Source organism: Lissotriton helveticus, chromosome 2_2 (assembly GCF_964261635.1).
Source record: "Lissotriton helveticus chromosome 2_2, aLisHel1.1, whole genome shotgun sequence".
Classification (NCBI taxonomy): Eukaryota; Metazoa; Chordata; class Amphibia; order Caudata; family Salamandridae; genus Lissotriton; species Lissotriton helveticus.
This window is the reverse complement of record NC_136060.1, coordinates 177348862-177363638: the sequence shown is the minus strand read 5'-3', so window position 1 is coordinate 177363638 and position 14777 is coordinate 177348862. Positions and strand designations below refer to the sequence as shown.

The window sequence follows — 14777 nt, the reverse complement described above, 5'->3', positions numbered from 1 at the left end:
TGCACCGGGGTCAAAGGCAAGGACTCCCTCCCTCTGCACCCCCTTCCAGAGTACTGCCCACTCTCAACTGGAGTGGTACCCCTAGAAGTGTCATGGGCCAGGACACGGATTACAGTGGTCCCACCCTCCAGGTCAGACAACACCTGAACCTGACTCTCCAACTCAGGGACCCAACCCTGCAGTTGAACACTTGCCTGGCGCACCAGGACTTCCCGGGGAGCACGCGTGCCCCCCCCGAGGGTGGCACATAGCTCATGTGTCGTGCGACAGTCTGCCTGGCGCAGATCTCCCAAACCCTGTCCCTCTGACAGTGCGGGAAGATCCCCCAGGACAGAAGTGGTGTCCCCCTGGTCATTCACTGGGGACGCAGCCCTGCTGGCTGGCCCCTGACCCACTGGTTCTTCCACTGGGGACTCTTTCCCCCTCTCGCCCCTCTTTCTGGACCTCTGCACCCTCCCAACTGGAGCGGTACTGCCAGACACCAGAACTACTGGAGCTCTGTTTACTGAGCCTCCACGTTCTCTAGCCACTGGGGGATCTCCCTTAAAGGGTGACACATCCGGACAGCCTAGGCTCCCCACCTGGTGTTCCCTTAAAGAACCATCCAGGCTCTGAGACTGAGGTTGGGCACTACCGGGACAAAACCCATTCTCACTCCTTCCCCTTAAGGACAGGACGTGAGGCCCTACACCCCTCTCACTACTACAGGACCTAGCTGGGCTTTTCTGCGCCACTTCCACCACTCTGGGCTGGAAGATACCGGAGCCACTCCCCACAGGAACACACCCCAATGCCTCTCCAGACCCTCTGGAATCTACCACAAGGTCTGCCTCCAATGTGAGCTCCCTGGGGTCAGAGAACTCACTCTCAAACAGGTGTTGGCATAGCTCTGGAAAACTGGGACTTACAATATGCTCTCCCACAATTGGATTACACAGCCCCCTAGCAGGGTTAACCAAACTATCCTTCACCTCACCATCCAGCGCCTCACACACATACTCCACACCATTCTTCTGAGACTGGCCAGACAGTAGCGAACTGTCTCTGTCACACAACCCACACTCTTCTGGGCGGTCCTTACACTCACCCACCAGGACCTCAACCATGGGGGAATCCCTCCCACCACTAGGACCATGAACTCCTACGCCAGCCACCCTATTCCCTTCAGGGACGCTGCGCACTACTGGAGCTACCTCATGCCCTTGAACCTCCTGGTGTAAGTTAACCCCCTCCAAGTCAGGTGCCATATCTCTAGGTGCACGCGCTATGCTGTCAGCACTAGGTACCTGAATGTTGCTGCCACCAGCTGAGCTGGACTCCACCTCCAACTCAGCAAAGCTCCATCTGCGAGCTACACACATCTCTGGATGTTGGGCTGACGCCCTCCTGGCTTCAAGCTCCAAATCAAGTTCTCTCATCCTCAAGTAGTGAGCTCTTTGGCGTTCTTGCGCTTCCATTGCCAATTTCTGCTTCTCCATTTCCAATTGTCCTTTTAATCTCGCCATCTCCATTTCATGTGCCCTGGTTGCTGCCCTGTCTGCCAACTCCTCTGGCGACAGGCATCTGGTTGCTGCCTTTTCCATCCTCACTGAACCAGGCATGACGTCTTCAAAAACACATGGAGATCTCCCAGCAAAATTAAACAAAATGGAAATCTGTGGCTGCGATATAGGTCTGCTCTCACTATGTGGTGATCAGCAATTCACTGTATGTCAATCACAAATGCAAATTCGCAAATCCTCACCGCTGCGTCCAATGTTAGAATTGGGGGTCTCTGGTTGGCGCAAGTAGGTACTTGTGACAAGCAGGGACCCTCTCCTCTAAGTCAGGGCAAAGGATGACCCTTCAGAATTACCCTTGCTCACCCTCTAGGTGCGTGGCGTGAGCAGCCAAGGCTATTCTTCAGGCGTTAGCTAGTTAAGCATTTGCAATCACACACACAGTAAAATACACCAATCCCCCCACAAATGGACACCAGGCTGTGAATATATAAAAAATACGCTTCTTTATGTAAAAATAGATATATATCTTAGATCAGGCTTATTCACAAGACCAATAACGTTTTTGTTGCACCACAGATTGTAAATAGGCGAGCTTCTCTTTCAAATGTTCCACCAACAGTTCTTTGTTGTAGGTTAAATTGCACTTTCAGTCTTTAAAACGGATGTTTCTGTTAAACTTCCTTCTTGGCAAGTTTCTCTGTCCCAAATTACTTTGCTCTCGCTTCCTGGGCCGGTTCCAGGGACCTTAGGCCAGTCTTAGGCCCTCTGTGCGCTTCGCAGCGCTTCTGTGCACTCTACACGCGAGAAATCACGGCACCCTACCAAGTCTCACGCATCTGGCGTGGGGCGCGATCGGCCCGGCCGGGTCTCGTGGAGCGGATGGCCCCCCCTGGTCTGCGGGACCCACACGGGGGGACACACCGCCCTCAGAGCTGTCCAGGAGGAGGGAAGGCCCAAGAACCCAGCGCAGCCCCAGTCACTCGGGCAGGGGCTCAGATTGCAGCCTCGGCTTCCCGACAGTTAAAGGATTCCAGCGGGAGGGGCTGGAGCGCTCTCGCAGCGCGGAGCTGCAGGCAGGCACACAGAGCGCGGTGCGAGTCAGCTGGAAAGGGCGGCTCGCACCACAGCTGATTCCAGGGCCTGGGGCACTCGCAGGCAGGGACGGCCAAAGGGGAAAACAAACGTTGCGGGCCCCTAGCCCGGGGGGACTTCAAAAGCACACGATCACTTCTTCTTTGATGGGGTTGGGCCGAGTCGGCACAGGCAGCGCGACTCGGTCCGGTTAGCACTTTGGGATCCCGTCTGACAGCGGAGGATCTCCGGGGGTGACACGCAGCACAGGGGGCCCTCAGTACCGACGGTACAGCGATGGGGCTCCCTTCTCAGTGCAGCGCGGCCTCTCCTGGGGGCAGAGCACAGCGGGGCGGCCGGGTGCAAAGGCAATGCACGGGCGGCCGTCCAGGCTACAGATGGCTCACGTCCTCAGGATTCCGGCGGGAGGGGTCAAAATCACGCTCAGGCGCTCCGTTAAGACAGGCAGGGGTAGAGGAGCGGCCGGCCTTAGCCCTGGGGCAGAGAGCGACTCCGGTCGGAGCGAGGCTCTCAAGGGCAAGAGGGCAGGCTGGCTCCCGAGTACCACGGCCCTAGGAGGGGGCGAGAGGGGGTAGATTTCACCTCCGGCGGGAGGAAATACTCGGCCTCAGGCAGGGGACGAGCCAAAGCACAGGAGAACCCACTGGTCCTGGGGTTCAGTTCAGGGGGCAAGCTCAATCAAGCCCTTGGAGAATGTTTAGAGCACAAAGCAGCAAAGTCTTTAAAGCAAGTCTTCTTCCTCTCCTTTCTCAGCAAGGCAAGCAGCAGGCCAGTCCTTCCAGCGTCTCTTCTCCTTCTAGTCGGGCAGAGGTCCTTTGTGGTAAAACAGGATTCTAACTTACAAGGAGCAGGGCTCCTACTTTTATACACAGTTTCTTTTGTTCTAGCAGGCCAGGGGGGCCTCTGCATTAACTGCTCCAGTCTCTGAGCACTTGTTGTGGGTACTTCTGGCTTCTGCATGCAGTGTGAGGGCAGGCACATCAGCCGCTCCCCAGGGGGGCGGAGCCGGCATTGTGAAGACAGGGGCAGCTTGAGCACTTTGTTGACAAGCTTCAGTCCTTCCTGGGCCAGGTGCAGGCTGAGTCATCAGTCGCTCCCCAGGAGGGCGGAGCCAGCATTGTGGAGGCAGAGCACAGCCTGATGCATCATTCAGGGGAAACTCCCACCCCCCACTAAGGTGTCATCCTGCTATTCACAACCTGTCAACTCCCAGCCCTGTCACTCACACAACTCAGACAGTCAGATACACACAAAAGCAGAGGCGGGCTGAAATGGTTAGACAAGCAAATGCTAGCTTTCTAAAAGTAGCACTTGCAAACACAGGATATTAAAATAAACTTTACTAAAAGAAGTATTTTATTATTCTGAGTTCAGGCATACTAAACATTAATTTCTACCATGTTCCCTGAGCCTGCTGGGATTATAGAGTGTAATAATTTCAGCAGCCCATCTGGCCTAGAAGGGAACTGGTAGCCTTACAATAGTGAAAAACGAATTTGGCAGTAATTCACTATTAGAACATGCCACACACATCAGGGCATGTCCTACCTTACACTTACAATGCACCCTGCCCTCAGGCCTACCATAGGGGTGACTAATAAGAAGTTAAGGGAAGGTTTAGGGGCTGGCAAGTGTGTGCACTTGCCCAGCCAGCATGACAGTACCAGACTGCACGCAGGTTCTGCAGTGGCAGACCCTAGACACATTTTAAGGCTGCTTCTGTGGGTGGCGCAACCAGCGCTGCAGGCCCACTAGCAGTATTGGCATTTACAAGCCCTGGCACTCCTGGTGCACTTTACTGGGGACTGACAGTAAATCCAATGAACCAATCATGAACATCAATCACAGTTACACTTTATACAGGGAGAGCATATGCACTTTAGCACTGGTCAGCAGTGGTAAAGTGCCCAGAGTCATTAAACCAACAAAAATAGGTCAGAGAGAGTATTGGAGGAAGGCAAAAAGTTTAGGGATGACCCTGCCAAGAGGCCCAGGTCCAACAGCAGTTCGGGCTGGACTGTTCCCATGAGGCACAGGGTCAGACTGATTTGATTATGGCCATGTCTGAACTGGGGTGGCAGAGTGAGCTAAAGAACGGTGATGGATTAAACCCAGATCAGTTGACTGGGGGTGAGTGTTTGTATTGTCAACGCTCCGTCCATCACCACCTTTGGTTTTTCTTTCTTCGCCCTAAGTTGGCAGGGTATGCTCAGACATGAGTCCCTTGCTCACTTTGCCACTGGAGTCAAGCAAGCCCTGCTGAAGACGGCTGTAATGCCAGAAACCGGTCCTGGGAAGCTTGATTCCGGTCCAGGGAAGACATGGCTTGGCATTTCGGCTGGACTGTTCCCATGAGGCACAGGGTCAGACTGATTTGCATATGGCCATGTCTGAACTGGGGTGGCAGAGTGAGCTAAAGAATGGTGATGGATTAAACCCAGATCAGTTGACTGGGGGTGAGTGTTTGTATTGTCAACGCTCCGTCCATCACCACCTTTGGTTTTTCTTTGTTCGCCCTAAGTTGGCAGGGTATGCTCAGACGTGAGTCCCTTGCTCACTTTGCCACTGGAGTCAAGCAAGCCCGGCTGAAGACGGCTGTAATGCCAGAAACCGGTCCTGGGAAGCTTGATTCCGGTCCAGGGAAGACATGGCTTGGCAGTTGGGGCTGGACTGTTCCCATGAGGCACAGGGTCAGACTGATTTGCATATGGCCATGTCTGAACTGGAGTGGCGGAGTGAGCTAAAGAACGGTGATGGATTAAACCCAAATCAGTTGACTGGGGTTGAGTGTTTGTATTGTCAACGCTCCGTTTATCACCACCTTTGGTTTTTCTTTGTTCGCCCTAAGTTGGCAGGGTATGCTCAGACATGAGACCCTTGCTCTCTTTGCCACTGGAGTCAAGCAGGCCCGGCTGAAGACGGCTGTAATGCCAGAAACCGGTCCTGGGAAGCTTGATTCCGGTCCAGGGAAGACATGGCTTGGCAGTTCGGGCTGGACTGTTCCCATGAGGCACAGGGTCAGACTGATTTGATTATGGCCATGTCTGAACTGGGGTGGCAGAGTGAGCTAAAGAACGGTGATGGATTAATCCCAGATCAGTTGATTGGGGGTGAGTGTTTGTATTGTCAACGCTCCGTCCATCACCACCTTTGTTTTTTCTTTCTTCGCCCTAAGTTGGCAGGGTATGCTCAGACGTGAGTCCCTTGCTCACTTTGCCACTCGAGTCAAGCAAGCCTGGCTGAAGACGGCTGTAATGCCAGAAACCGGTCCTGGATAGCTTGATTCCGGTCCAGGGAAGACATGGCTTGACAGTTCGGGCTGGACTGTTCCCATGAGGCACAGGGTCAGACTGATTTGCATATGGCCATGTCTGAACTGGGGTGGCGGAGTGAGCTAAAGAACGGTGATGGATTAAACCCAGATCAGTTGACTGGGGGTGAGTGTTTGTATTGTCAATGCTCCGTCCATCACCACCTTTGGTTTTTCTTTGTTCGCCCTAAATTGGCAGGGTATGCTCAGACGTGAGTCCCTTGCTCACTTTGCCACTGGAGTCAAGCAAGCCCGACTGAAGACGGCTGTAATGCCAGAAACCGGTCCTGGAAAGCTTGATTCCGGTCCAGGGAAGACATGGCTTGGCAGTTCGGGCTGGACTGTTCCCATGAGGCACAGGGTCGGACTGATTTGCATATGGCCATGTCTGAACTAGGGTGGCGGAGTGAGCTAAAGAACGGTGATGGATTAAACCCAGATCAGTTGACTGGGGGTGAGTGTTTGTATTGTCAACGCTCCATCCATCACCACCTTTGGTTTTTCTTTGTTCGCCCTAAGTTGGCAGGGCATGCTCAGACGTGAGTCCCTTGCTCACTTTGCCACTGGAGTCAAGCAAGCCCGGCTGAAGACGGCTGTAATGCCAGAAACCGGGCCTGGGAAGCTTGATTCCGGTCCAGGGAAGACATGGCTTGGCAGTTCGGGCTGGATTGTTCCCATCAAGCACAGGGTCAGACTGATTTGCTTATGGCCATGTCTGAACTGGAGTGGCGGAGTGAGCTAAAGAACGGTGATGGATTAAACCCAGATCAGTTGACTGGGGATGAGTGTTTGTATTGTCAACGCTCCGTCCATCACCACCTTTGGTTTTTCTTTGTACGTTGTTGAGGGCAGACATAATATCTTCTAATGTCACTTTGGGCGGTCCCGCTTCATCCGTGATTTTTTCTGTGTGCCCTTTGCGCTCTGTCAGTGGGGGAAAGTCTTTGTTGTATGCGAATTTATCCAATTTACCTTGCTGATTCGTGCGTGACCCTTTACCGCTCATTGTCAGCTAGATAGTCACTCCCCTTCGCCACCACCTAATGTTAGGTGCCTTAGTGTTGTATCAAAGGGCCTTCGGAGGTTGGTCCATGGCTCAGCACTCAGACCCGTGATCCGCAGTGTCCTCCACTCCTCACTCACTGCCACTTTCTGTGAGCCCACTCCGGCCACTCCGTCGCAATATGTACCTGCAGTTACTCAATCTGGGGAAGATCTCTTCTGACGTCAAAGGTGCCAATGTACTAATCTCTGCAGATCTAATTCAAGATCTCATGCGCGATATTGAGCGTTTCCCGCCTCTATGGCCCACAGTGGACTGCAAATGTCTCACACCCGTCCGCCGACAATCATCTCTTGGTGTTTACGCAAGGCCCAGTTGCGTTCACTGATCATCGATGCCTCAGTTCGTGACAAATCCCCCGGTTCCTCACCCTCAAGGGGCCCCTCAGACACCCCCACAATGGCGCCGCATGAATCACAATACTTCGTCCCCGAGGGCTCCTACCGGGTCCTTACAACGGCACAAGGCCGGTCCTCCACTCTGCGTCCTCGGCACCCGGCAAGGTCGGCCGCCAACTTCAATTTGTTCACACCAGTAGGGCACCCCAGCACGCCAGCCCCGGGGCATGGAAGAGTCGCATGTGCCGGTGTGTTCTGCAGGTGTTCTCACTACACCAGCCCTCAAGCGCCGGCACCTCCTCAGCAGCGGTTTCTGGCTGTGAGCTTGGCGCTCGGGTTAGTCACGAAACCTTAGTCCGCTGCTTCAGCTGTATGTTTAGGTCGCCCCTCGCCGCACCGGGACGGTCCTCCACTCTGCACCTCCGGCACCCAGTACGATCGGCCGCCGAATTAAATCTGTTTGCCCCGTCACTCCGACCAGCAGGCGTTCTCGCTACACTAGTCCTCAAGCGTCGGCACTTCCTCTGCAGCGGTTTCTGGCTGCTAGCTCAGCGCTCGGGTCAGTCGCTCAACTTTAGTCCTCGGCTTTATCGGCCTGCGTAGGCCACCCCTCGCTGCACAGCTCACGCAGCGTTATACTCGGCAGAAAAACACCGGAGTCAGCCCAATCTGCGTCGCTAACATTCAGCTGTTCATAGATGACGTCTGGGTAGATTTTAATGTCCGGATTAGTGAACGGATTATAGGGGAGAAGGCCTCACCCTCGGAGCTCCGTCAGACTGCGGCCATCTTGCTCGGCAGCAAGCCACACCCCCTGGAGGAAAGATTTTTGCCCTCTGGTTAGGGCTGGACTAGTGAACCAAAAGCAACCCTGGCAAAAATGCTCAAACCAGCCTGCTCCGTTTGTCTCTGTTCACAATCTCTCTCTTTTTATCCATCCATTCTCTCTCTCTCTCCTTTGTCTTCTCCCACTCTGTTTGCTTTCTAGCTTGCCCCTTTTTGCCTCTCTTTCTCTGTCTCTTGAAACCCTCCGGTTCCTGCTGCAGTTAACCTCAGGGAGCTGGGGAAAGGGACAGAGGCAAACTGGCATCCAAGGGCTACAGCCCACTGGGGAATTGCCTGGCGGACAAAAGGCCTGCTCAGGTATGTCTCGGTTTCAATTCTATAATTAGGAACTACATTTTGTAGTGTCTGCCTGGCGAAAATTCTCACATCTGTTTGTGCATTTATCTGCTTGCATAATAAACATTTTCCTAGTTTGTGCTCACCAAGAAGAATGAGACCCCTTGTGAAGTCATATTTGTTCTGACTACAATTTCTCAACTGTACTTAATTATATCTGTTGAAGGTTTCACAGTAGTTGTTGCTCAATCATGAGCCTCTGGCATATTCTAATCTGACTTTAGACCTTGTAGCGCTATTAACTTAATCTTCATGTAAATGTACCTCTCTCTCCCCCATCTGGTGTTCTTGAACTCAATTTTAACCTAACTTTATTCAACTCCAAATTGTATTAATTTTTTCTTGATTACTTCTTAGGAGATATAAAGTCCCCGTAATGGAGGAGTCACTATCATCAAATATCTCTGTTTTGATTGCAAATGGTTTCCTTGGCACTCCTGGTATGAGTTCCAAAAATGTTGGTTATTTAAATTCTATAGGGTTGGATCACAAAAAATGTTTGCCTGTTGCTATTATGTGTGCTTGGTGGTACGTGAGGCAGTGCCTTGTACAAATACCTTTCATCACTGATTTATGAACCGACTGCAACACAAGAAGAAAACATCACCATATTACAATAACCCACCATGATAACAGCAATACAACACATCACAACATAAAAACACAAGTAGCTCAGCAACAAATTTACAACATGGTACAGCACCCAAACAAAAGGCAACAAAACAGCATCATTGTGACCCACAATAACAATCCAATTCGCCTATCCAACAGATACTTTAGAGATGTCCTTTAAAATACTCATGGTAAGGACAACATACCCTTTTCCATTCACTTTTCGTAGCGGAACAACCACAGAGATGCATAGAGGGCCAGACTTTGCTACCGGGCAATAGCAGACACTGACTGAACGATGTCTTAACTGCAGGACCTCATTGTACTACCTAGCAAAACGGACCAAACAGAACTAAAAAAATATATATAGAAAAAGACCCAGCAACCTTTATCCTCCTCGACCACTCCACCACATTTGACACAGTCTCTCATCCTCATCCGACACCTACACGAAAATGGAATCGAAGGACAAGCATTCTGATGGATGGGCTCCTTGCTGACTGTAAGGATGTAGTCAGTCAGCCTTGCAGCGTACACCTCGGATGCCCTGTGACTTCATCTGCGGAGTTCCGCAAGGAATCTCCCTGACCCTCACCCTCTTCACTGCATACATGATCCCTCTAGCCAGCATCTTCTGCTCTCATTATATCAATTCATGTATGTTCCGAATTTCAAAACGTGTTGAATACTAAGAAATATGCATCCTTGCTCGTTCGCTTTGTCTTTACCTAGCCTCTATACTTATCTCTTTTGGAACACCAGTTCAACATCCACGTTTGAATCCCACTTGTTGGTGTGTTACATAACATTTCAATAAATATTTCAGAACATTGTTTTGATATTTGTAGATTTATAAAATGTGGCCTTTTCGTGTATTTCCATGCAGAAATATTGCTGTTTTGAATTTGAAGAACGTTATTTTTATATCTCCCTTTGTGTGTATTCCATGTATGTACTTGTAAAGCATCTAGAAAATAATCTTGTTTAAACATTTGATTTTGATTTTCAGCGTGATCCATCTGAGGCGGTGTCTGTTAAGGATGTCTTGGCTCGGGCTGCAGCAAAGGGTTTATTAGAAGGTGTTGAGCTAACCAAACATTCAAAGAGAGATGAGAGGAAAAAGAAATTAAAAACCTCAGGGCAAAAAGGAGCTTCATCTACATCTGTTTCTCAAGCGAAAATTAATGAGTTTCTTAACAGGGAAAGCCTTATTGGAAATGCAAAGGTTTCACCGTCAAGAACAAGAAGTGAAATCCCTCTCCACGCTGCTAACCAAGTTAACAATTCCAATCAACTTAAAAAATCGATCAAACAAACTTCCAGTTCAGGAACAACAGTGCATGGAAATGCGAAGACTAAAAACAGCCTCTCATCTATGTCCAAGGTGTTTGAAAAGCAGACGAGCACCGGGAAACCCAAGTCTGAAGACAAATTGATTGTTTTAAAGCCAGTAGAAATACTCCTCCCTCCGGTAATGTTACCATACTTTAATGCTCCAGGAAATAAAGTGCGAAATCCTCCTCATCCTTACTATTACCGTTGGAGTGGATTAAAAACCAGCTCACATGGTTCACTTGTGTCATCATTATCGATAATCGGCAAATCCAAGGAAACCTTTCCATTTAGTGTGGTCCGCCATCCCAGACCTTGGCTTTGAAGCCTGACATTTTATTTGACTATTGTTATGATTTCATTTCCATTAAAAACTGGCGGTTTGACATGATGTTTTCAGTGGATCAGAATGTACAGAAGCAGGCATGTCGAGCTACATATTAGGCACCCTAATATTTAGTTTCATTCCACTCCATTTAAAGGTGAAACTCAAAATGATGTAAAATTGATTTTGATCAAGTAAATCATCATATTTTACTTAAACATTTTAGGCTGCTCAATATTTCTCCGTTTAATTTCTCACAGTGGATAGTGGATCTTTGCCAGCAGTGATGGGTGTCCTCCTTCTGCTGCCCCTCACTGAATTGATAAGAAGGTGAGGTCGGGCTGACAGTTCAGGTGTCATAAAGTTCAATACTTTATACATTAGGTCCCCTTCGGCTGGACCCTTGTGATTTATTGGTAATGTAGCTCTACACTAAATGTTTGTTCTTAAATCATATCATTATCTACGACTAAGGGCCTCATTACGAATTGTCTGTTAACTCTGCAGTGAGATACTGGGTGGGAATCAACCATCTGGACGGAATCAGTCCACGAATTCATGGATTTACCCCGGAATGGAGAATAACTTGTGAACATCGAACACTGAGATCAATTCCACGTGTTTTTTCCCTTCCAGGGTAAAGGGTGAAGGGGCATCTTACTTGGCCATTGGGGATGTGGGGATCAGCGGAGGCAGGAGGGCAGTGGGCTTTTTTTTTTATTTCAACTGGGGGGAGCTTTTTCTACTCCCCCCCAGCTGCCAGAGTAAGTAGACGGGGAGGGAGGGGCGCTGAGAGCGGATGCCCTGCAGCTCCACAGTAGACTCTGTATCCAGTCTGGAGCTCGCAATCCTGATAACTCTGGGCACCCGAGACAACCGAAAACTTGGTGCTCGGAGCCATCCATATCTCTTCGGGGATACTGCCCTGGCCAGCTCGTAAGGATGGCCTAAGTCATCATAGCTCAACCTCTAATGCTAGCTCATGTTATAATGTAGTTGATGATTTCAAAGAAAGTACGATGTCATTGTTCTGCAACTGTTTGTTCATTTATCAACATTTTATCACAATCAAGCTTTGAAACAATGTTAAAATAGAGAACAAACAAATAACTTTTTTCTTGTTTATTCTTCTCGTCAGACGGAGACCTCCGTACAGTCTAAACAAGCCAGTGTATTGCATTTGCATATTCTGTCACATTTAGATTTTGTAAAATATGGTACAAGAATATATTAGCATTATATTTGATTCTGACCTTTTCAAATAATTTAACTAACATACAGTTGATTAAAATAACTTATCAAATTGTATTGTTGGCTGAATATAGTTTATTTTATATTCTCACTCATCTTTCATTGGGTACAACAAACCAATACAGATAAAATGACACATTTTGTTTTTCTTTTGAGAACAATTGTGCATTTAAAATGTACAACTATTCATCATGTAGTAATAGAGAACAGCGACAATTCCAAGGAGGTAAGGAGCAATTTAAAGAATCGGAGCTGCACAACAATTTGAATAGTAGGTGATTTCCCAAAATATATTTATTGTTTTTAAGCATTTACACGTATTTCAATCCGGTTATCGGATGTTACAGGTGTTTTACACAGTGTCTTACACATGCATTTTGTTTTCTAAGGATAATATGTATATATATATATATATATGTGAACAAGGCTGTGCCAACAGTCGAAAGGCGGTGTGTAATAAACACTTGGATCCTACATTGGTGACCTGTTTGTTTGTCCTGAGAGCGTACGATACTGGTGCTTTTTGTGGAATATATATATATATATGTATATATATATATATATGTCCTCCAATGCAGGCTCACTTCGTCGGGTTGCTCGTCGCTTTGTTAATAGTGCGAAACCCTCACGGTCGAGCCAGACTGTTACTTATAACACACAACTACTCCAAGAAAGAACAGGGTCGCACTCCATAAATGCAAGGCAATTCTTCCTTTTTTTTATTATTCAGCTCATTATTTCAATATGAAAGCTACAGATAAACGTGTTTCGGTCTTGTCACAAGACCTTGCTACGATCATAGTTCGCGCTCAATCAACCACAGTTCACATACTATTTTGAATTGACATGTCACTTCCATTTACGAAACCTTTAGGGATGACACAAAGTCGCTGTTAACACCTAACGGTTTAAATCAAAGTGAGGAACTGTACAGTCACCTCTGAAAAAATGAAAAGAGAACATGAGAAAACAAGAAATAACCAAACAGCAACTTTATGTCATCCCTAAATGTTTCGTAAATGAAATGTACATTATATGCAATCAATAACATCATATATCAAACATAATCTCATTGAGGAAGATTGGACATATGAACTACTTGATACCACCCCACTGGAGGGGATAAATTATCCTATTTTAGTTACATAAAATTTCTTCTCTTGTGGAGGTTGTGTTGTAATATAGGAAAAACACTTCTGAAACACACCTCGTGTTTTTGAATAAGATTGCATTTCATCAAAAGTATGAACCTTAAATAATAATGATTTGTTTTCCTTTTATCACCTTTTTCACTTGTATATAATTAATTTTATGCACAAACTGGGCACATTTAAAGTAAAAAGTTAGTTTATTATTCCAAAAGGACTACAAATCCCACAATGCTCAGAGGCACCCAACAGGATTGACAGGAAATGATATGTCAAATTCAAAATACTATTTGAACTGTGGTTTTTTGAGCGCGAACTATGAAACGCATTGATCTGTAGCTTTCATATTGAAATTATGAGCTGAATAATCAAAAATTAAAGGAAGAATTGCCTTGCATTTACGGAGTGCGACCCTGTTCCTTCTTGGAGGAGTTGTGTGATATATATATATTTATATATGTATATGTATATATATATATATATTTATATATGTGTGTGTGTGGGAAACATCCTTTACAACGCAACTTTTACCACGCAGTGCCTTTACGACGCAACTTTTACAACACAATCCATTACAACGCATTGCGCTGGGGGGCGCTCTAGGATAGGGAATAGGTTTAATTTACTGTCCAACACCTTCCCTACTATCCACGGGGACTGGAGTTGGAATAGTAAATTAAACTATTCACTATCCAGCGCCCCAAAGCACTATGCGTTGTAATGGTATGCGTTGTAAAAACTGCGTTGTAAAAGCATGCGATGTAAAAGCATGCGTTGTAATGTCATACATCCGTGTGTGTGTATATATATATATGTGTGTGTGTGTGTGTGTGTATATATATATATATGTATATATATATATATATATATATATATATATATATATATACTGGTGTGTGTGTGTGTGTGTGTGTGTAAACGTGTATTAATCCCAGCATTTTGATATTTTCTTATATTGTTGCTCAGGTATAATTAGTGTGCTTTATAAACAACAATGAGCATATGGCAATATGACTGCACCTATCTACTAGTTGGCCTCTGACTGCACCTATCTACTAGTTGGCCTCTCGTGTTTAAGAAATCTGGGTGCAAAGAACCTGAAGCCACATACCCCTAAGCTTCCTAGGGTATTCACCCCAAATTACACAACAAAACACAACGGTTCAGCACTCCACAATAAATAGTAACAAAAACAATAAAGTTTGAAGAATCCGTTCAATAGGGCTTAAAAATTTCTTTTATTCTTTTTCCTTTCATACAACGTATACCAACGCGTTTCTTCCAGAGGACTTCTTCAGGGCTACAAAAGTAAATATTCAAAAAATACATATATTACAATACTACTATTTACAAAAAGGAATAAAAACAATGGTTCAATGTACCATATCGTTGAGTACATAATATTTTTGTACAAATTGAACCTAGGACTTTTGCTCTGTACATAAGAATGATTCATCTACTAAACGGATTTCCTTATACATTTCTTAGATGTTATGCAGTTGTCTTTATAAAAACATCTAAAGACCAATTTATTTACTGCTTTATAGATCTAACTGAGGAAAAAGAGCATGTACATTGTTCATAGTTCAACATTTACACAGTATGGAATTTAGTCTTGTTGC

General features: G+C 46.9%; 1 protein-coding gene across 2 annotated transcripts in view; it reads left to right on the top strand.

Annotated features, from left to right (window-relative positions):
• The window catches only part of NSUN7 (NOP2/Sun RNA methyltransferase family member 7), a 972952-nt gene extending 960888 nt beyond the window's left edge, over positions 1-12064 (top strand). For both annotated transcript variants that reach the window (XM_078678273.1, XM_078678274.1), the window contains one exon: positions 10109-12064. In XM_078678273.1, coding sequence (XP_078534399.1) covers positions 10109-10756 — 648 coding nt within the window. In that variant the 3' untranslated portion in view covers positions 10757-12064. The remainder of the gene's footprint in view (positions 1-10108) is intronic.
• Positions 12065-14777: the final 2713 nt, after the last annotated feature.